The sequence below is a fragment of the Nicotiana sylvestris genome, chromosome 11 (assembly GCF_000393655.2).
Source record: "Nicotiana sylvestris chromosome 11, ASM39365v2, whole genome shotgun sequence".
Taxonomy (NCBI): domain Eukaryota; kingdom Viridiplantae; phylum Streptophyta; class Magnoliopsida; order Solanales; family Solanaceae; genus Nicotiana; species Nicotiana sylvestris.
The window spans coordinates 5,012,593-5,035,133 of NC_091067.1; the positions used below are offsets into that span (position 1 = coordinate 5,012,593).

At 36.5% G+C, this 22,541-nt stretch overlaps 1 protein-coding gene across 1 annotated transcript; it reads right to left on the bottom strand.

Moving 5' to 3' along the window:
• Positions 1-15,841: 15,841 nt before the first annotated feature.
• LOC138880683 (uncharacterized) lies at positions 15,842-16,597 on the bottom strand. The gene has a single exon (XM_070160858.1). The coding sequence runs from the start codon at positions 16,595-16,597 to the stop codon at positions 15,842-15,844; it is 756 nt and encodes a 251-aa protein (XP_070016959.1).
• Positions 16,598-22,541: the final 5,944 nt, after the last annotated feature.

Here is a 22,541-nt window from a genome sequence, read left to right on the forward strand (position 1 = left end):
AAGAATCGAACTCGAGATATCTAGCTATAGCATCAGCTAACCAATTTGTATTATTCAAACTCAATTTGTTGAGAAGATAATGAAAAGGCATTAAGGAGACGATTCCAATGTGCTTTTGAGATATCGAGAAGTTTAGAGGCTCCCCAATCCTTTTTCATATTTTCTTAATTTTTTAAAAAAGAATTTAGTACTTATTATATTGGGAAGGTGAATGGAACCAATGAGAATTGAATTCGCATCTATTCGATTAAAGATTTTACTATACCACACGCAGGGGCGGACCCAAGTGATTAGAAGCGGGTTCCGTTCAAAAAATAATATTATGTATATATATAAATTATGGTTAAAGCAAGATAAATTTTGTATAGAAATTATTTTTGAACCCGCTTATACGGTTTATACCGCTTATATTAGTTATGGACTTTTTCGACTGAACCCGCTTGCACAAAATTCTGGGTCCGCCACTGACCACACGATTATACAAATTATAATTAGATTATTAACACGTTTCAATAAAACTATAAATCTGTAATATACTCACATATTCAATATTTTCGAGCTCAAACTAAATACAATCTTAAAAGCTCTACCAAATTGCGACGAGATAAAGGAAAAAGTTGACTAATGACTTGAGATGACTTGAAAAGCAAGTTTCATTTATATTTCATCACTTTTACTCCGAAAGTTCCTATATATTTTTTATTAAAAAACATTTAAAATTCCAAGACTTGTTTCACTTTTTCCTTTTTTTTCTTTTTTTTCAACCTTTTTTTTTTTTTGACTTTTTGTTTTCCAGTTTTCACTATAAGTATATTGCTCATGGCTCATTATGTTTTTATGAATTTTTTTCACCATTTCGCGGATAGAATCTACGTATTGTTTTTTAGGTTCATAATTTTGTTTTTATAACGGTGGTGTTAACGCTAGTTTGTGTGTTGTCCGGCCATTTTTATTTGATAGCTCATGTTTTCTATATTATACATATCGAGTAACTCTACCATTAAAACTAAGATTTTCTAAGATAACATTTTAGTTTGATTTATAATAACCGACTTGATCTGTTTCTTATGCATCCATACTCCTTTGATAGTGATTTTTGACAAAGTCTTAAACTATTTACGTGTATGATTAGAGACGGACCTATGTGTAGTATTGAAGGAACACCTTACTCGAAAACTTCGATAGAAATTTTTGATATAAAAGGTACCCTGGTGCACTAAGTCTCCGCTATACCTTGAGTCCGGGGAAGGTGTAACGACTCAGCTAGTTGTTTTGAGTATTTTAGCCACGATCCCCTATTTATTGCCTCCTCTATATTATATTATGGTTATGTGACTTGTCAGGATGGTTGGTTTCGGGTTCAGGTGAGCTTCGGAGTGAAATGGGACGCATAGTCTCTAAGTTGGAGGTTTAAGTTGTAAGAGTTGACCGTAATTTGACTTTTGTATACACGACTCCGGAATAGATTTTTGACGGTTCCAATAGCTCCATATGATAATTTTGGACTTAGGAGCGTATCCGGATGTTGAATTGGAGGTCTGTAGGTCGTTTCGACATGAATTGGCGAAAGTTAGAAAAATTACGGTTTGGAAGATTTCGAAAGTTTGACCCGAAGTTGATTTTATTGATATCGGGATAGGATTCCGATTCCAGAAGTTGGAATAGGTCCGTAATGTTATTTATGATTTGTGTGCAAAATTTGAAGTCAATCAGAGTTATTTTGATATGAATCGACATTGGTTTCGGAATTCGAAAGTTCATAGTTCACAGGCTTGAATTTGGGTGGCAATTTATAGAATCGATGTTGTTTGATGTGATTTTTGGCCTTGAGTAGGTCCCTTAGGTGTTTTGAGACTTGTTGGTATATTCGGACGGGTCCCGGGGGCCCCGAGTATGAAACAGATTGAATTCGGATCAAAATTGGACATGTGCAATTTGCTGAAATTCCAACCTTCTATTGTCATCGCACCTGCGGAGGGATTGGTCGCGGATGCAGACTCTCAAAAGCGAGCAATTGGTCGCAGAAGCGAAGCTGGCTTTGCCCAGCTGGGATCGCAAGTGCTGGGAGTTATCCACATATGCGAGTCCGCAGGTGCGAAGGTGTGATCGTTGATGCGGACGAGGCTGGCTTAGGCTATGGTCGCAGAAGCAAGCTTGCAGGTGCGAGCCATAGTCCGCAGAAGCGGAATTTCTGGACTTAAGTGGGATCCGCACATGCGATGATTTTTCCGCACGTGCGATCCCAAGGCCTGCAGAAGCGAGAATTGCTGGGCAAAAAGGGGTCTTGTTCGAGGGTTCAATTTTCATAATACATATTTGGACTTAGAGAGCTCGGTGTGAGGCGAATTTTCGGGAGATTTTCAAAGAGATCATTGGGGTAAGAATTCCTAACTCGATTTTGGTTAAATTACATGAACCTATTGTTGTTTTTATCATTTAATTATTGTTTTGAGTTGGAAATTGCAGAAATTTCATAGGCTTTAATTTGAAGATTTGACGGCCGAGTTGTGATCAAAATTTAGTAATTTGGGTATGGTTGGACTCGTCGTTGAATGAGTGTTCGAATTTTTATAATTTTTGGTCGGGTTCCGAGACACGGGACCGAGTTAATTTTTTGAGTTAAATTTTTATTTCTTCGTAAAGGCCGTAATTATTGACCCGACCGGTCGTCTTGGACATTTACACTTCGCTCGATAGTTTACGGGCATGAGTAGCTCCGTATGTTATATTATGACTTGTGTGAATCATCGGTTTTGATTTTCAGGTTATTCGAAATTGATTTGGGGGAATGATTCTCAACTAGGAAGCTTTAGATTGGAAAAGTTGACCAAGTTTGACTTTTTGGTATTTGACCTTAGAATGGAGTTTTGTCGGTTCCGTTAGCTCCGTTGGGTATTTTGGACTTAGGAACGGGTCCAGATTGTGATTTAGAGGTCCATACTTGAATTTGGCTTGAAATGGCGAAAGTTGAATTTTTGAAAAGTTTGACCAGGAGTGGACTTTTGATATCGGATTTGGATTGTAGTTCCGGGAATTGGTATAGCTTCATTATGTCATTTGGGACTTGTATGCAAAATTTGGGTTCATTCCGGGTTGATTTGCTATGTTTCGGCACGAGTTATGGAAGTTGAAAATTTCAAGTTCATTAAGTTCGATTTGAGGTGCGATTCGTTGTTTTGATATGGTTATGTATGTTTTGAGGCTTCGAGTAGGTCCGTATTATATTATGAAACTTATTGGTATGTTTGGACGGGGTCCCGAGGGGCTCGGGTGAGTTTCGGACAAGGTTCGGAGCATTTTGGAAGTTTTGGCCAAGGTTAGTGTGGGTTGTTGGTTCTGGTGTGATCGCACATGCGACTGGTTTGCGCAGGTGGTCGCAGAAGCGAGGTGTGAGCTGCTGAGGAAAATCGCATAAGTGGAAGTAAGAGGGCATCTACGCGTTCGCAGAAGCGCAGGATTAGTCGCAGAAGCGGCGAGTGGCGCAGAAGCGGGAGTTGTTGGCGCACATGTGCGTGCGCAGAGGCGGGAAATGTCGCAGGTGCGGAAGGACCAGTCTCCATGGACTTCGCAAAGGCGATATTTTATCCGCATAAGCGAAAGTCGCAGATGCTACATTATAACCGCATACGCAAAAATGCTGGGCAGAAACTATAAAATCGAGGTTTTGGTTCTTTCTTCATATTTTGAGATGTGGGACTCGGATTGAGGCAATTTTTGGAGCAATTTTCATCACAAGGATTGGGGTAAGTATTCTACACTTGGTTTGGATATTATTTCAGGAATCCATCTTCATTTTTGGCAATTGCTTGATGAATTTTAAAGAGAAATTGGGGGTTTTGGCCTAAAGTTTCATAATGTGAATTTTTTAGTTTTGAACATCGAATTGGAGTCGGATTTGAGTGAACCTAGTATGGTTGGACTCGTAATTGAATGACTTGTCGAATTTTATGAGTTTTGTCTGGTTTTGAGGTGCGGGACCGGATGGAACTTTTTGGGTGATTTTGAGCTTTTGATTAAGATTCAACATTTATCGATGGGTTTGTTTCCTTTGACATTATTTGATGTATTTGAGTTGCTTTTGGCTAGTTTTGAACCGTTCGGAGGTCGGTACGCACGAGATGGCAATTTTGAAGCATCGCTTGGCTTGCTCGGTATTGAAATTGACTTGTTCGAGGTAAGTAACACTTCTAAACTTGGTGCTGAGGATATGAAACCCCGAATTACGTGCTATGTGATTGGTGTTGAGATGACACACATGCTAGGTGACGGACGTGTGGGCATGCACAATGTGAATTGTGACTTCGTTATTTCTGTGGAACTATGTAGTTACATGATCTTACCTATAACCATGCAATTTCTATGTATTTGAGCTATTGAGTTGTGATCCATGTTAGAAACCATGTCTAGACTACATGTTTATCCTGTTGGGATCTACTGAGGTCGTTTCTACTGTTGAGTTTTTTGCTTTCATTTCTTTATATAATCAGTCATATGCATTCATATGCACATCATATATCAGTTTCTGTTGTTATTTATTGATATATCATATCATAATTTTTGGGCTAGTTTCATGACATTGTGAGCCCAAGAGAGAGACTAGAGAGATTGGTGACTGAGTGAGGCCGAGGGCCTGATTGTGAGGATATTGATACTATAGCACGTGAGTTGTCCGTGCAGATTCTGATATTGATACTATAGCATGTGAGTTATCCATGCGGATTATAGTGCTTGGGCTGAAGGAGCCCCTCCGAAATCTGCACACACCCCTAATGAGCGCGGTTGATTATACTGAGGGATGGATCTTCCCCTGATATACCTGGGGATGGATCTTCCATGGATCTTGTCCGAAGCATTTATATACCTGGAGATGGATCTTCCCCATGGGCTCGATTTGCCCCTACTCAGTACTGAGTGACTGTTGGTCAGTTGATGTATATATTCTGGGATGGATCTTCCTTGGGCCGGCTTGGCCATATACAATACTGAGTGCTTGAGCATGATGAGTGAAAAGTGTAAGACAGTGAGATTGAGTACTCTGAGAGTGTGAGTACATGAGTTCATCTATGAGATACATGGCAGTGATATGCACACATGACATACATGCATAAAGATGCATTTTTCTCATGTTGTACGGTATCACGTCATTCATGACTTCTCACACATATTGATATATGGACATAGAGAGGTATTTCACACTTGTTATCTCGAAAGAAAATGAAACATCTTATTTATTGTGGAAAGAATTTTTGGGAAAAATTTATAGTTTTTAAACTTATTCATATTTTCAATGATTTCGGTAAAGGATTTGGATTTTCACTGATATAGTTGAAAAGCGGAACTATTTTTCAGGAAATTATGAAAAAGCTGAGCATTTTATCTTTGAATTACTTCTTTGCTTGATTTACATTGCTATGAATTGCTATTGGCTATTGGTGTTGGACCCGACCTTTGTTCCAGCTCGTCACTACTTTCAACCTAAGGTTAGGTTTGTTACTTATTGAGTACATGGGGTCAGTTGTACTCATACTATACTTTTGCACCTTGCGTGCAAATGTTGGTTGTTGATGTTATTGTGTCCTATGGGAGCTGGAATTGAAGACGTACCTGCGTTCCGGTTGTAACTGCCTCTTGTACATGGTAGCCTTAGATTCATAAAACTCAGTTTATGTACTTTTCAAATAGACGATGTATTTACTTGATACCAGCTTTGTGAATTCTATCTATAGAAACTTATGATTTGTACTACCAGTCCTTGGGGAATATATCTGATTCAATATTTCTTTACTTATTTGCTTTATTAATTGTTATTGGAATTGGTTAATTGTTAATTGGCTTACCTAGCGGGTTGGGTTAGGTGTTATCACGACTAGTTGAATTTTGGATCGTGACAATTATATTGTTCGAATTAGATTCCTATAATTTATATTTATAGCGGGTTGGGTTAGGTAGCGTTGTGGTATACTCATGCTATACTTCTACACATCTTTTTGTGCAAATCCAAGTAATTCCTACCAGACCAGGTATGAGTGAGTTGAGTTCGTACGCAAAGACTTTACGATATACCTGTCGGCATCTGCAAGCCTCAGAGTCCCCCTTCCACCTGAATTATTTTATTTCCTTGTCCTTATTTAGACACTATTACATAGGGATATTAAGTATCATTTCATATAGCATGTGACTTGTTTTTTGCTGGGTTTTGGGCAAGTATGTATATACTGAGTTGTGGAGATTTCCTTTATACTAGTTGTTGGATTTTAAGATTTAATTGTTACTTCAGTTATATTCCGCATGTTGTTAGGCTTACCTAGTTTTAAAGATTAGGTGCCATTACGATATCCTACAAAGAAAAATTTGGATCGTGACAGAAGGGCCGGGTCACTAAGATCTATTGTAAGCATACTTGAAAATGCGTTTGCCTTGAAAATAAATACGTATATAAATAACTTGACACCATGACACTTGAAGCTTTTAGGGTATTGGTTGAGTAAAATAGTAGTGATGCCGTCACATTAAAATTTTGGGTCCGCGTCATCAAACTTGAATAGTTTGTATATGTAATTGGATACGTACAAGCAGCAACTTATTCTTTTTAAATAAATTAATAAATAAAAAATAAAGACAACTCATTAACTTGAATCAATGTTTGATTGGAAGAAATCCTTTTTTTTTTTTTTACTCATTTGCACTTGAAGCCTTCGTCGTAACACGTAACTCTGCCTAATTATTCAACGTCTTGGAATCTTCGTGAAATTCATATAACGTGCATCCAAATATACATAAAACTAAATCAAAATTTTATTAATTATTACGTGATTAAACCCTATGACTCATGTCTTGTATTCCGTCGTATTTTTGTCTATAAAAAAATTTATATACATATTTAAAATTCTATGTAACACAGGACTGGGTATATATCGGATAAAATCGATAACCCGAACCGTTAATTTTTTATTGGGTTATCGATATCGGGTTATTGGGTTAACGGTTCGGTAACAGTTTAGAATTTTTTTACTATTGGGTTATCGGTTCGGGCCTCGGTTTGCCAATTTTGTTAATGGGTTAACCGATAACCCAATAAGAATTAATAAAATTACGACTTTATCCTTAAGTATATACAAATGTTAGAGCTTCAGTTCATTCACTCCTATTCTTTCTCAACCCCACTCTTCAGTTGCTTCATCTTCATTCTTCATAGACCTTACTAGTTACTCCTAGCGTAAGTCTTTAGTATGCTATATGTGAATTCTTCTCTTTTTTACTTAACTCCGGTGAATTGTCTTTTCTTTTTTGTTTAACTCTTGATTGAGTTATCTTATTGGGTAAACCGATAACCGGACCGATAATGATTGATAACCGATTAACCGATACCCGATACCCGATATCTTATCGATTCGGTTATCGGTTTTATCAAATTTGTAAACCGATAACCGATATGCTAAACCGATAATATTCATAACCGAACCGAACCGACCGATGCCCACCTCTAATGTAACACTGTTGGATAAAGGGCAAAGAGCCAAATATACCTATGTACTATGAGAAAATGTTTAAATATAACCTTTGTTATACTTTAGGTCCAAATATACCCCTGTAGTAATACTAATCGTTCAGATATACCCCTATTATGTTAAGTTTGTCCAAGATGGACATCCAGTCTTACGTGGTATTGGTGGATGCCACATGAAATGCCACCTCAACACCCCTAATCCATATATAAAAGACTAAAATTTAAAATACAATATTTTTCAAGCGGTAATGGTGATAATAGTGGTGGAGGAGAAGAAAATTTTAGTGGTAAAAAATAGAAGGGAGGGGTAGAATGGGTTAGGGGCGCTGAGGTGGCAAGCCATGTGGCATCCACCTCATCAAATGTCAGGATCATGTAGGATTGGATGTCCACTTTGTACAAATTTAGCATAAAAGGGATATATTTGAACCAATAGTATAACATCAGAGATATATTTAAACTCAAAATATAACGAGGGGTACATTTAAATCTTTTTTAATAGTACATGGGTATATTGGCCTTTTCCGTTGGATAAAACCAAGAATATACTTAAAGAAATATCTATCGTCAAGTCAAATTCAGAACCTCTAAATCTATCTTTTATTTAAGTAAGACACAGAAGGGTGAGGTGGAGAAACAACGAAAGAAAGCATTAAATATTTATAAACAATTAATTATGGACCCAGTGACTATTATAGTATTAACTCAAAATCATCGTAGGAATCTATAAATTTTAAATTTTGGATCCGTAGTAAAGTATATGATTATGAATACTGTCCAACAACGACAACAATAAACTCAACTTAATCCCACATGTGAAGTATAGGAAGGATGATGTTTGCGTAGATCTTACCCCTACCTCGTGAAGATAGAAATGTTATGATATTGTAATTTGGCTAAAAAGTTACATTGTTTATAAATCTAGATTAAGTTATGAATATGACACTGAATAAGCTGAAAGAATATGTATTTGGTGAGTGATTATCACATGTTGAAATTACATTATTGAATATATATTGACAATGCCTATAGTTGTTAATGAAACTCATGTTCATTGTATGGATACAAACATGTTTTTCAGATGGAGGTACACTAATACTACATATTATAGGCTTATAACATTAAATTTAACAACGATTGAGTTGTGTTTTCATATAAGTGGAGGTAGATGCGGAGTTAGGATTTGAAACTTATGAGTTCGGAATTCTAGTTTTTTTTTTTTTAAGTTAGTGGGTTCTAAATTAATAATTTGTACATATTCAATGAATTTCATAAGATAAATATAAATGACCAAAGCTGCAAAATTCAGCCGAACTCGCACGTAGCTCCGCCCCTGAGTGGAGATGTATCTAACCATTTTTTTTATGACACAATATATGTATGATGAGTTGAGGAAAATCTTATGTATATCTCATAGCTGAGTGGATGCACATAGACATGGAGTCAAAATTTGAAGCTTTTATATTTGGAATATTAGTCCTATTAAGTTATTGGATTCTAAATTAGTAATTTGTACATATTAAATGAATTTCATGAAACAAATACAAAATCTGAACCAAAATTATTGGGTTCGACTTAACTCACGCAATAGCTCCGCCCCTGTGCACACTGCTCATAGAGCGGAATGATATTATTGATACCCATTGTCTAGGGAGAGCGCAAAGGCTAAGAAATTATATAACTTTTAAATTTTAGGATAACGACATCATATGTTTGTATTGGATTTCAAATTTGATTTAGTATCTCTTTATACAATATAAGGTTTAAACTAAAACTGCATTCAATCGAAAATATTCTAGCTTCGCCCCTAACGGAGAGTAAGGATATCAATTAAAATTAGATTCCCTCATTCACACGACCTGTACTAACCAAAAAGGTTTTAAAAATTTAAAAAAAAAAAGAGTATAGAAGAAATCAAGAACATCTCAAAACGTAGCTATCAAAGAGCGCAGCCGAAATTCATGGCTGCTCACTCACATGGGAATGTGCAAAATTTGATAGAGACATCAAAAAAAAAATAGTTCGGTGCACTAAACTCCCGTTATATATGAGATCTGGAAAAGAATCGAACCATAAGGGTTTATTGTACGCAGTCGTATCCTGTATTTCTGCAAGAGGTGTTTCCACGACTGTTTCTATTTCTACATATCGCTTTTATGCAGGATTTGGAGAAGGGTTGTGTCCTAAAAAGGTGTAATATAATTCACTACTAAAAATCACATGTTTATCGATGCAAATTACCGACAGACGTCCCTCGGTAATAAAGTTGTACCAACGGAAGTCTGTCGGTAAGTGGTTGGTAGGTAAATCCTTCCTCGATTAAATAAACCGACAGAATCCATCGGTAATTACCGATGGACCCCACAAGCCATCGGTACATTTCTGAAAGTAGTTGGTCAAATAATTTTACTTACCGATGAATATCCGTTGGTATATCATAAAATAATATAATATTAATAATATCAATACCGACGGATATCCGTCGATAAATTAAAAATAATAATTTAATAATACCGACGGATACGATCGATAAGTTTAGAATTTTAATTTAGTAATTTAAAAATTAATGCAAATATCATTGAATAATTTCACGACCCGAATCTATCACCTATAAATCACACGAAAACAACTTAATCATTGCTCGAACGCTCTCTTTCGTAGCCAAAAGCATTGAAAATGAGTGAATTAAGAAAGAAAGGGACAAAAAGGCCCTCCTTATACTCGGTGCAAGTACACGTTTGATCAGATATTTTTCATATTTTGTCTCACAAAAAAAAAAAAAAATGCTTCCAAATAAAGAATCCTAGTGGGTCATAGCTGATGGATCTGGAATCTTAATTAAGCATTTCTTAAAAATAATTAACCTTAAATTAACGGAGCCATAAAGGATTTAAAAATATATAATCTTAAGATGATTCAGATTTCAAATCTCCTTTAAATTAGTGAGTAATTTTTAATTGTTTAACCTTCCCAAATTGTGGATGGTTTGTGTCTATCAGAGATATTTGCCTAGCATTTTTTTTTTTTTTATAACAAACTAAATAATAACTCCCTCCAATTGTGAGTTGGACTCGTATTGTCTCTAAATTGAAAAAGCAAAAAACAATGTAAAAAATTACTAACAAAGAAACATTTAAATAGTGTTACATAAATATTATATATACATATATTGTTTCTAATTTAAGCGGTCAGATAAACAGTTATTTAGATAAATTTAGAAAAGACATGGTATAGGAGTTATGAGCTTATAGATCTTTTTGGTCTAGTTTTGGATGAAGTACACAAATTGCTCTTAAAGCAAGTGGTTTTGAATTTTTTTTTTCCCGCTTGTCCCATGAGCAAAACGTCAAATTTAACAAGTATTGGTCCGTAACATTTTTAACTTTTGATCTTGAATTTCTACACATTATATATGAATTATATACCTATATTATATATTTGCATGCTATTTTTAATTTAAACGGTCTGGTGAGCAATTATTTAATTCTTCTTATTTTTCTGGTTTCGACTAAAAAAAGAAAAGACGTGGTATGGGTGTTATAACCTTATAGATCTTTTTGGATGTAGTACACAAATAACCTTTAAAGTGGGTGGTCTTGAGATTTTGTCTCATCTTATATCATGGGCAAAACTTCAAGTTTAACAAGTATTGACGCATGGACAATACTTTAACTTTTTGATCTTAAAATTCTGTCCATGGTCAAACGTTAAAACCACCCCCCAAAAAATTATATTGAAGAATTAACTTAAATAGCCACCTATCCAAATGCTTAAACTTAAAATAGCCGCCGAATGTGTGATATATGTAATCCATGTATAATCTATGTATACTTGCTAGAAAAGGTAAATAATAAATTCGACCGGCTATTTGTGGAAAGATCCCTATTATATTTCTCCAATATTTAAGTAAACTGAATATAACTGCCAAATGTATAATATATGATATCCATATATAATATGTGTATAATCTGTGTATACTTGCTAGAAAAAGTAAACAGCAAATTCGATCGGTTATTTGTGTGAACATTCCTATTATATTTCTCCAATTTTTGAGTAAACTAAAGCTCGTAGAGAAATTTTCATAAAGCACTATCTTTTAGTGGTAATTAGCTATCTATAGATACCATTTGCTATATTACAGATTGTAGATACGTTTTCTGTTGTTATAAGATGTATTAGATGTATTTAAGTTACTGTATTCATGAATACAATGGCAAAAATAGGCGTGAATCAGGGAAGTCCAGCTAATCAAATATTGTATTCGAGTGTATTCGACTATATTCATGGCGTGAAACATGGGATTACACTGTTTTTAAACGGAAAGTGAATCAATTAACATAATAGACTCCTAATATAACTCAACAAACTCAATTACAACACACAAATTTTGTATTTCCAGTTATAAAAAAGATTCTCAACCGAAAAATACCCCAGAAACATAGCAATCTTCAGAGAAATTATATAATATATTTGAATACATAAATTATATTAATTAAAAAAACATATGAATACATTCATGGCATATAGCGAGACAATAAATACAATAAAATACATAGAATACAGCGGGATACATTGAAATACAATGAAAAAAAAATAGTGAATACAATAAAATACATGGAATATATTGAATTACAATGAAAAAATAGACAATGAATACAATGAAATACATGAAAATACAGTGTGATACATTGAAAATATATTAATAGAAAATCAAGGTGCTCAGCCCCAATGGGTCCCTGAATCCGATCCAATAAATTACCAATTGTCGCCTCAGAACCAATCTGATCAAATCAGAAACAATTTGGTCAAGGTATATTTGAAATTAAGAGGCATTATCTAATCATGTTGCTGTGAGGCTTGCTGAAGCCGATATTAGGGTATTGGGTAATATTCTACCTCATCCAATGGTAAATACTTTGTAACAGTTCAAGATAGGGATTGGTACTGGAGAGCTTATCTACCAGAAGGGAAAGATAGGGATCATCCTGCTTGTAATATATTTGGCCCGAGGGGTAGAAGCCTCGAAGGACTTAACTTTACAAAGAGTTTAGTCGTTGAACCATCAACGCTCTGTTTGTTCTTCTGATTTTAGAAGCAGAAGATGGTGGTGTGGCGGTGAGCATAATTGCGTCGGCGGGGAGGAGAAGAGAATAAAGAGAGAGGAGAGAGCGTGGGGAAGAGAATGCCATGTATCAAAGTAGAGAGGAAAAGAAAATAGTGTAACTGAATATCTTATTTAGTGGCTTAGGTATAGGAGTTAACCAAAATTAGATATTTTGCTATAAACATTAAAAAGTATCTATAGAATATAATTTTTTAAAATGATATTTATTTAAAATAAATAAGGTGCTAACTTTTGCAATAGGAGGTAAAAATCTCAAGCATGTATAGGTTGGCCCAAAGAAAGAACACGCCTATTGGGTTAAATCACATAGTTGTCTAGCCCAACATGTAGCCCACGCAAATATATTGTTGATATTTTAAATATTATAGGTATTGAACTTAGAAGAATAATAGTATTACGATACATCCAAATAACTTTGATTTTCACAACTGTTACACTTTAAATAGTAAAAATATATAATTCAATAATTAATAACAATGACAATTAACATTTGTTTTTTAAATTCGGAATAACGCAGGCTCGAATGGACAAAGGGAAGGAGAAAGAAAAAAAATTGACAAAAATCGAACTGTACATCTTAGTGATGAGCTACCTCTAATTTTTAAAATCAAAATTAACTAAATAAAAGTAATAATTTACCATTTCTTTTGCCATGTTAGATTAGCTTCAAAATAACAAAATATTTTTAAATTACAATTGACTTCCACTAAGAGTGTGTTTGGTATAACGGAAAATATTTTCTGTGGAAAATGTTTTCCTGGAAAACAAGTAGTAATCTTACTTATTTTGTGGTGTTTGGTACGCAAATTAAGGAAAATAACTTTTCAAGAGTATTCATAAATAATTTAGATACAATAAACATGAAGTCATAAACTTTCAAACCAACAACCTTTCAAACCCACAAATTTCATAAACTTCCGATCCGCTAAACTTCGAAACCGCGAATTTTCGAACCCGTAAACTTTATAATTTCTAATAATTTCTAAACCCGTAAACTTCCAAACACATAAACCTCCGAACTCATAACTTTGACTTGTAAAATTTCGAACCTGTAAACTGAAAGATGAAAAAACTAAAACTGAAAATATATAAAAAAAAATATGTTTTTTTTTGGGGGAGGCAAGGCGGCAGAGGGGGGTGTTTTAGAAAAACCAAAAAACAGAAATTTGAAATTACAAAAAAAAGAAGTAAAAAAATAATTTGTTAGGCGGGGCGGGGGGATAGCATAGTGGGTGATGACGGAAAAAAATTGAAATTTGAAAGAAAAAAGCCTTTTGGAGAGAGGGGGCTGGATGGGAGAGGTGGGGTAGGGAGAGAAGGGGGCGGGGTTGGGATTAGATGTGAGGGTCTGTGGAGTTTTTGGAAAATGTTTTCCTAATTTTTTCTAAGGAAGTCATTTTCCTCCAATTTCAGAAAAATGTGATATCTAGGAAAATACTTTCCAAACTATTTTGTGAAAAATGGAAAAATATTTTTCGAAAAATATTTTCCGTCATACCAAACACACCCTAACAACAACAACAATAACATACTCAGTATTATCCCACACCGTGGGGTCTGGGGAGGGTAGTGTGTACACAAACCTTTGTAGTGTGTACGCATATCTTACTCCTACCTTGTGAGGATAGAGAGGTTGTTTCGAATAGACCCTCGGCTCAGGATAGTATAAATACCACATTAATGAAAATATAGGCAAGAAAGGACAATATCAAAAAGCCATATAAAAGCGGAATAACACAACAAGATAGGAAGTGATCAACAATGAAAGAAAACAACGGTTAGTCATAAAAATCTACTACCAACAGAAAACGAGACTACGTGCCAATACTAATGTTATGAACACTCTACACTACCTACTATACTACCCTAATTCTCGACCTCCATACCTTCATATCAAGGGTCATGTCCTCGGTCAGCTGAAGTTGCGCCATGTCTTGCCTAATCACCTCTCCCCACCTCTTCTTTAGCCCACCTCTACCTCTCCGTAGGCCCTCCAATGTCAACCTCTCACACTTCCTCACCGGGGCGTTTGTGCTCCTCCTCCTCACATGACCAAACCACCTAAGTCGTGCTTATCGCATCTTGTCCTCAATAGAGGCCACCCCAACCTTATCGTGAATAATCTCATTTCTGATCCTATCTAACCTGGTGTGCCCGCACATCCATCTCAACATCCTCATCTATGCTACCTCCATCTTTTGGACATGAGCAATCTTGAGTGGCCAACACTCATCCCCATACAACATCGTTGCTCTGACCATCACTTTCTATAACTTACCCTTAAGTTTCGGTGGCACCTTCTTATCACACAAAACACTGTAAATGAGTCTCCATTTCATCCATCCCGCCCTAATACGAAGTGCGACATCTTCATCATTCTCTCCATCCCCCTGAATAATAGACCCGAGGTACTTAAAACTTCCTATCATAGGGATGACCCGCGAGTCTAGTATCATCTCTCTTCCCCCTCCTAGAGTCTCGCCACTAAACTTACGCTCCAAGTATTCTGTCTTGGTGCTGCTCATCTTGGAACTCTTAGATTCCAAGGTCTGCCTCCATACCTCTAATTGGGCGTTCACACCGTCTCACATCTCATTAATCAATACAATATCATATGCAAATAGCATGCACCACAACACCTTCCCTTGAATGTAGTGCGTCAGTACGTCCATCACAAGAGCAAACAAAAACGGGCTGAATGCTGACCCCTGATGCAACCCCATCATAATCGGAAAATGGTCTGAGTCCCCCCTCCCCCCCTACCATCCTCACTCGAGTCTTTACTCCATCATATATGTCCTTAATCAACCTAACGTAGGCAACAAAAACACCTCTAGCCTCCAAATATCTCCACAAAACCTCACTCGGAACTTTATTGTATGCCTTTTCTAAGTGATGAACACCATATGCAAGTCCTTCTTTCTCTCCCTATATTGCTCCATCAATCTCCTAACAAGGTGAATGACTTCTATAGTCGAACGCCCCAGCATAAACCCAAATTGATTCTCGGAAATAATCACACTCCTTCTCACCCTTAGCTCTACCACTCTCTCCCAAACTTTCATAGTATGGCTAAGCAGCTTGATGCCCTGATAATTATTGCAATTTTGGATATCACCCTTGTTCTTGTATACAGGAACCATTGTGCTCCACCTCTACTCTTCAGGCATCTTCTTCGTTTTAAAAATGATATTAAATAACCTAGTGAGCTACTCCAAGCACGCCTTGCCCACACTCTTCCAAAACTCTACCAAAATTTTATCCGGCCTGGTCGTTTTGCCCCTGCTCATCTTACGCATAGCATCCTCAACTTCATCAACTCTAATCTGCCTACAATACCCAAAGTCACAACGACTCCTGGAGAGTTCCAAATCACCTAGTACAATGCTCCTGTCCCTCTCATCGTTCAAGAGACTATGGAAGTAGGTCTGCCATCTCCGATGGATAAGTCCCTCATCCAACAAAACTCTACGTTCTTCGTCCTTGATGCACTTCACTTGGTCCAAGTCACACGCCTTCCTTTCTCGCACCTTGGCTAACCTGAACAACCTCTTATCCCCACTTCGGCCCTCGAGTTCCTTATACAGACGACTAAAAACTGCAGTCTTTGCCGCGGTAACTACTATATTAGCCTCTTTCTTAACCAACTTATAATGCTCCCTATTCGCCCTCTTCTCCTCCTTGTCTACACTTTCCACTAGCTTCAAATACACTGCTTTCTTGGTATCCACTTTTTCTTGCACCTCTCCATTCCACCACCAGTCTCCCTTGTGACCACTAGAGTAACCCTTTGAGATCCCTAATACCTCTCTCGCGTCTTTCCTAATGCACTGCGCAGTCATGGTCCTAATAGCGCTTGCGTCCCCACTACTCCTCCAAGCCCCCATAGTCACCAGTTTGACCCGCAACTCCTGCGCTTTAGCTTCCGTTAAGGCTCCCCACTTTATCCTATGTCGGCTATACATCGCCCTCTTCCTCCTCTTCCTCTGACCAGGAGCCTATGAAGGGTCGAGAGGTTCTCACTTGGGATGACCTTGCAATCCATGCAAAGACCTCTATCGGATTTCCTACAAAGTACATAATCAAGCTGAGTCTCAGCTACCGAACTCCGGAAGGTGACCAAGTGCTCCCTCTTCTTCGGGAAACTCGAGTTTGCTATCACCAAATCAAATGCTCTAGCAAAGTCCAGCAGAGACGTTCCTCCTTCGTTTCTATCTCCAAAACCAAAGCTACCATGCACATCATCATACTCCCAAATGTCACTCCAATGTAGCCGTTGAAATCTCCTTCTACGAAAAGCTTTTTGGTGTGCGGGATACCACACACCATCTTATCTAAGTCCTTCTAGAAACGACCTAAATGTTCCCTAAATGTTTAACTTATTCACTAAATTCTACAAAAGAAAGAACGTGAGGAAGTGTATAAACTGCTTATCATGGACTAAACCCAAGTAAATATTTCACGTGTTAAAATATTTTAGTCGCTAACTCTAACTAATTATTGCCTTCACAACATTCTTGATATCAAATACTCCAGTTGACATTACTACAACTGAGAAAGTTTTTCGTGTTGAACCATCTACTCTATAGAATTACAAATAAAACAGGCATCTGCTTTACTCATAAATTAAAACTAAAAAGAGAAAATAAATGGAGACAACACAAAAGGTTAAAGGAAACTACTAAAGTATTCAACTACATAAACACTAAAGCTAATGCTAATCTTCTCCATGATTGCAGGTTCCTGTTAAAAGCACTGGATCAATCGGAAGTTAGGCATGTCTACTGTAAAGGAAACCAAATGACGCACACACTAGCGAAGTTTGGGAGCTACTGTAACTCACATACTAATGCTGAGTGTGGAGAACACTTCTGGAGCGAACCACCTTTATTTGCTTTCTCTACTTTCCACAAAGATAAATTAGGAATTGTTTCGATAAAATCAGTCTGACACTGTAATAACTCTCTTTAAGTTTAATGCTTAATAATAATCAGCGCCCCCAGGCTCCTTTATCAAAAAAGAAAAAAGAAAAAAAAGAAACTACATCAACTGACTAAACACCTGACAATATAAAGCATTAACTTACATGTGAACTTGACACATATATTTCAATAATAATAGGTATTATATAGTCAAAGAGTGCTATACTTTAACTAGGAGAAAAACAAATATAAAAATGCAGTTCGGTGCACCAAGCTCCCGCTATGCACGGGGTGGGAGAAGGGTCGGACCACAAGGGTCTATTGTACGCAGTCTTACCCTGTATTTCTGCAAGAAACTGTTTCCACGGCTTGAACCCATGATCTCCTGATCACATGACAACAACTTTACCAGTTGCGCCAAAGTTCCCCTTCAAGAGAAACAAATATATATATATATATATATATATATATATATATATATATATATATATATATATATATAAAACATAAATGCATGAGCATATACACGACTTACTTATTATTCCTTCTGGAACTTTGATACAAATTAAACATCAAACTTGTGGAGAAGTCAGCTAGTTCTCTGCATTGCTATGAGAGAAATTAAAGTACTGGTACTACATATAAATAGAGCTCAAGATCTCCTCCTGAAACGAAGAATCAGATGGTGTGAATAGTAGATATACAAGAACATAGGCGGACCCAGAATTTTCACACTATAGGGGCACAACTATTCTGTTCAACTGGTGCCCCTAAAGGCTTTAATGTTCAGGTTACCAAGTTGTTTATATACTAATATTTAAGGTATAAGTGCATATATATACAAGATTTTTTCCAAAATTTTACAGGGTATGACCACTATATGTTATACATAGGTCAAATGGTCATGCCATTCTTTAATATGGAGCCAGCCTACAAATGCATGCCTCTCATTTACTCATAAATTAAAACTTAAAGAGAAAAATAGAAAGAACACAAAATGTTACAACTAATTGAACACAAAAAAATAGCGTTGTATGTAAAATATCAAATGTAGCAAATACTCAAGGTAAATTTTGTTAAGATTAATTATGTAATTTAGTAAGAGCTTTACTTAGCTTAGTCCTTAGTTGGTTAGTGTAGCAGTGAGTTGACAGCTGTATCCAACTCACTTGTTAGTTAGTCAGTTATGTTTAGTTTTGTTTTCTGTCATTTTCATTTTTTGTATATAGTAGGTTCTCCACTTAGAATTCAATAAGAGAATTAGAATTCTGGAAGATGCATTTTCTCATTCTTCCCTATTCTCTCCATTCCCTTCTCTCATGGCGAAGAGGTCAAGCTCTCATCATCATTGAAGTTCAGCTAAAGCTCAAATTACTGTTTCATTGACAAATCTAATATGGTATCATAGCCTATCACAGGTTTTGACTCGTTCCTCTGATTCTGTTAAATCTCGATCCGTCATCCTGTAATTCGATTAGAACGTACTCATGCAAGTTTCATTTTTCATCGATCTCGAGTCGTAATTTTGAAAAAGTTGTACTCTATTCATTGTTAGCTTTTTAGATCTGTAATTACTACTTTTTAGTCTTCGGTCACTTAAAGATCTCATACTGTGCGAGATGACTAACGTCGAAGATGATGAACAATCTACATCGTCCATGGCTAAATCTCCTAATCAGCTAATTGTTGATACTAGTAGCCCCTTTTATATTCATCCGTCTGATTATCCCGAAGCAACATTGGTTCCTGTTCCATTTGATGGTTTTGGATAATGTTCATGGAGAAGAGGTGGAATGTGAGCCCTACCAATAAAAAATAAGCTAGGGTTCATCAACGTGGAATGCAAAAGACCAGATCTAGACTCATCGAAATATCGATTGTGGAAAAGGTGTGATGATATGGTAACTTCATGGATCCTGAACTCTCTAGCTAAAAAAATTGCAGACAGTATTGAGTATGTGACAGATGCAGTTGAATTATGGAGAGAACTTGAAGATCGATATGATCAAATTAATGGAACAAAACTGTACCAAATTCAAAAGAAAATTAATGATCTATCCCAAGGAACTCTTGACATCACTGATTACTACACTGAGATGAAGAAGTTATGGGAAGAACTCGACACTTTAACTGCCAAATCTCATTGTACTTGCAATTGCACGTGTGTGGCCAAGGAAAGTATGCACAAAGCTGAACAAGATAGGAGGTTGATACAGTTCCTCGTGGGAATGAATGAGACATGCACTTTAGTCCAAGGTAGTATACTCATGATGAATCCTCTTCCCTCAATTGCCCAGGCTTTTTCACTACTAATTCAAGAGGAAAGACAAAGAGAAATCAAGCCAAATAACCATCTAGCTCTTGAATCAACAACCTTGAATCTAGCACAAGTAGACCAGGGTCCTTCAGGACTAATTACTCTCCTAAAAACAATAACAGCAATATAAACAAACCATTCTGCGATCATTGCAAGAGACCAGGTCATACTAAAGAGAAATGTTATAAGCTTCATGACCATCCTCAAAGTTTCAGTCAAAATCAGAATCCAAACACAAATCACAATCTGGTTTCCAACTTCAATCAGAATCCAAAACAAAACTTCAACTATGGACATAATCTCAATGGTAACCAGAACAGTAAGCTCAATAGAGGAAATAGAGTAGTGGCTAATGCATATGTGGCAGCCATAGATACACAACCTACTGACACTAAGAAATGTGCTTCTCATGATAATGCTCAAAGTGTGAGCCTCACCAAAGAGGAATATGGTCAGCTAGTGAGTCTGTTGCAACAGTTTTAATCAGAAGGAGGACGAGATTGTACAAACAGTGCCAATATTCCAACTGGAGCAGCAAGCTTTGCAGATATTATAGCCTACACTTCCTTTATTGATTTTGGTAAGTTATCATGTGAATGTTTCAAAAACAAGACTGACTCATGGATTATAGATTCAGGGGCATCAAACAATATAACCTTTAATAGATCCCTATTAACCAACATAATAACCTTACCCTATCCTTTGTTAGTTATGTTTCCAAATGGCTGCAAAGTAAAGGTGATAGAGATTGGTAGTGAGATACTCACTCTTAAGATCACTTTAGACAGGGTGATGTTTGTTCCTTCCTTTAGATACAATTTGATCTCTGTTCATTCTCTGGCCTCTCATCTCAACTGCCTTGTTGCCTTTGCTAAATAGTATTGAATACTGTAGGCCCCTTCAATGAAGTGGCCTCTGGTGATTGGTAGGGTCAATGATGGGCTGTACATCATGTGCCCAAGCTGCTTGAAGAGCAACAATACAAGCCCTATAGTAAAGACCTCTGATATCTTACCAGCTACTTTTACTTGTTGCACTTATAATACATAATGTCCTACTCATTCTGTTGTAAATAAGCCATTACATGTCAATATGTATGTTTCCTTCCATCCAATTGTAAATAGTTCATGTGCAAATAATGAAGGACAATTTTCTCTTATAAATCCATCTTCTCATTTATGAATTGGAGATAATAAGAATGTGTTATGGCACAACAGACTTGGACATGTCCCTTTTATCAAATGGAAGAACATTTCTTTCATTCCTCTAACTTTCTCTCCCAAACAACCTTTCAACTGTACCATTTGCCCCATGGCTAAACAAGAAAGACTCCCATTTCCTTAGAGAACTAGTACAACTAGCAGAATTTTTGAACTATTACATATTGATCTATGGGGCCCATATCATGTTCCTACACATTCATGACCATAGTGGCTGACTTCAGTAGGTCTACCTGGACTCACCTTTTATCTAGTAAAAATAATGCTCTCCAAGTGCTCAAAGGCTTTATTAATCTAGTGGAAAATCAATTTGTTGTGACTATAAAGGCCATAAGGTCAGACAATGGGTTAGAATTCACCAACACAGAAAGCAAGTGTGCTATTCCAATCTAAAGGTATTATCCACCAAAGAACTTTCCCCTATACACCACAGCAGAATTGTGTGGTGGAAAGAAAAAATAAGTATCTTCTTGAAACAGGCAGAGCACTTTTTTTCCAATCGAAATTGCCACTAAAATACTAGGGAGAATGTGTTCTTTGTGCCACCCACATTATAAACAGATTGCCTTCTGGCTCTATTAGAAACTAGATTCCATATGAGCTATTGTACAAAAGAAAGCAAAATATTCTCACCTAAAAAGCTTTGGGTGTCTGTGCTATCCTACTGTACCAAAACCACACAGGGACATGTTTGAGCCTAGAACAATACCACATCTTTGTTAGTTATCCTTTAACACAAAGGGGTACAAAGTTCGAGTCTAGGCACTAAGAAGATCCAAATTTTCAGAGATATAATCTTTAATGAGTCCATTTTTCCCTTTGCAGTCAGCATGAATGCATCTTCTCAACCTTATGTTCCTCATTCTTTTCCCTTCATCGAGTCCTTTTATGAACAATCTTCTGGTGACACAAAAATTGCACAACAATTGTCTGATGTTCTCCCTGGTCAAAGGAGTCCTGATAGCACATCCAACTCTATGTCACCTGCACTTGTTGCTTCCCTATCACCTTCTACAGTACCTATATCTCCACTACCTTATTCACCACAACATTATGCTGAACAATCCTCTGTACAACCTTTACAACCGAGACAATCTCAAAGAATACATAGGCCACCTGGTTATTTGTAAGAGTATGTACAATTCTCTTCCTAACCTTAAACCAAATTCTATTTCCCTTAATGCTTTGTTTTCTATGAATCATAACATTGCCTCTAATCTACTAACCCATAATAGTCAGGTTCTTGTGAGAAATGTTTGTCATGACAGGAAATCATCATCATATGAGGAGGCAGCTATTGATCATGCATGACAAGTTGCAATGACACAAGAGTTTGAAACATTATATTCCAATCAAACCTAAGACCTAGTACTTTTACCACTTAGGAAGCAAGAAATAAGTTGCAAATGGGTCTACAAGGTGAAGCACACAACTAATGGTAGCATTAAAA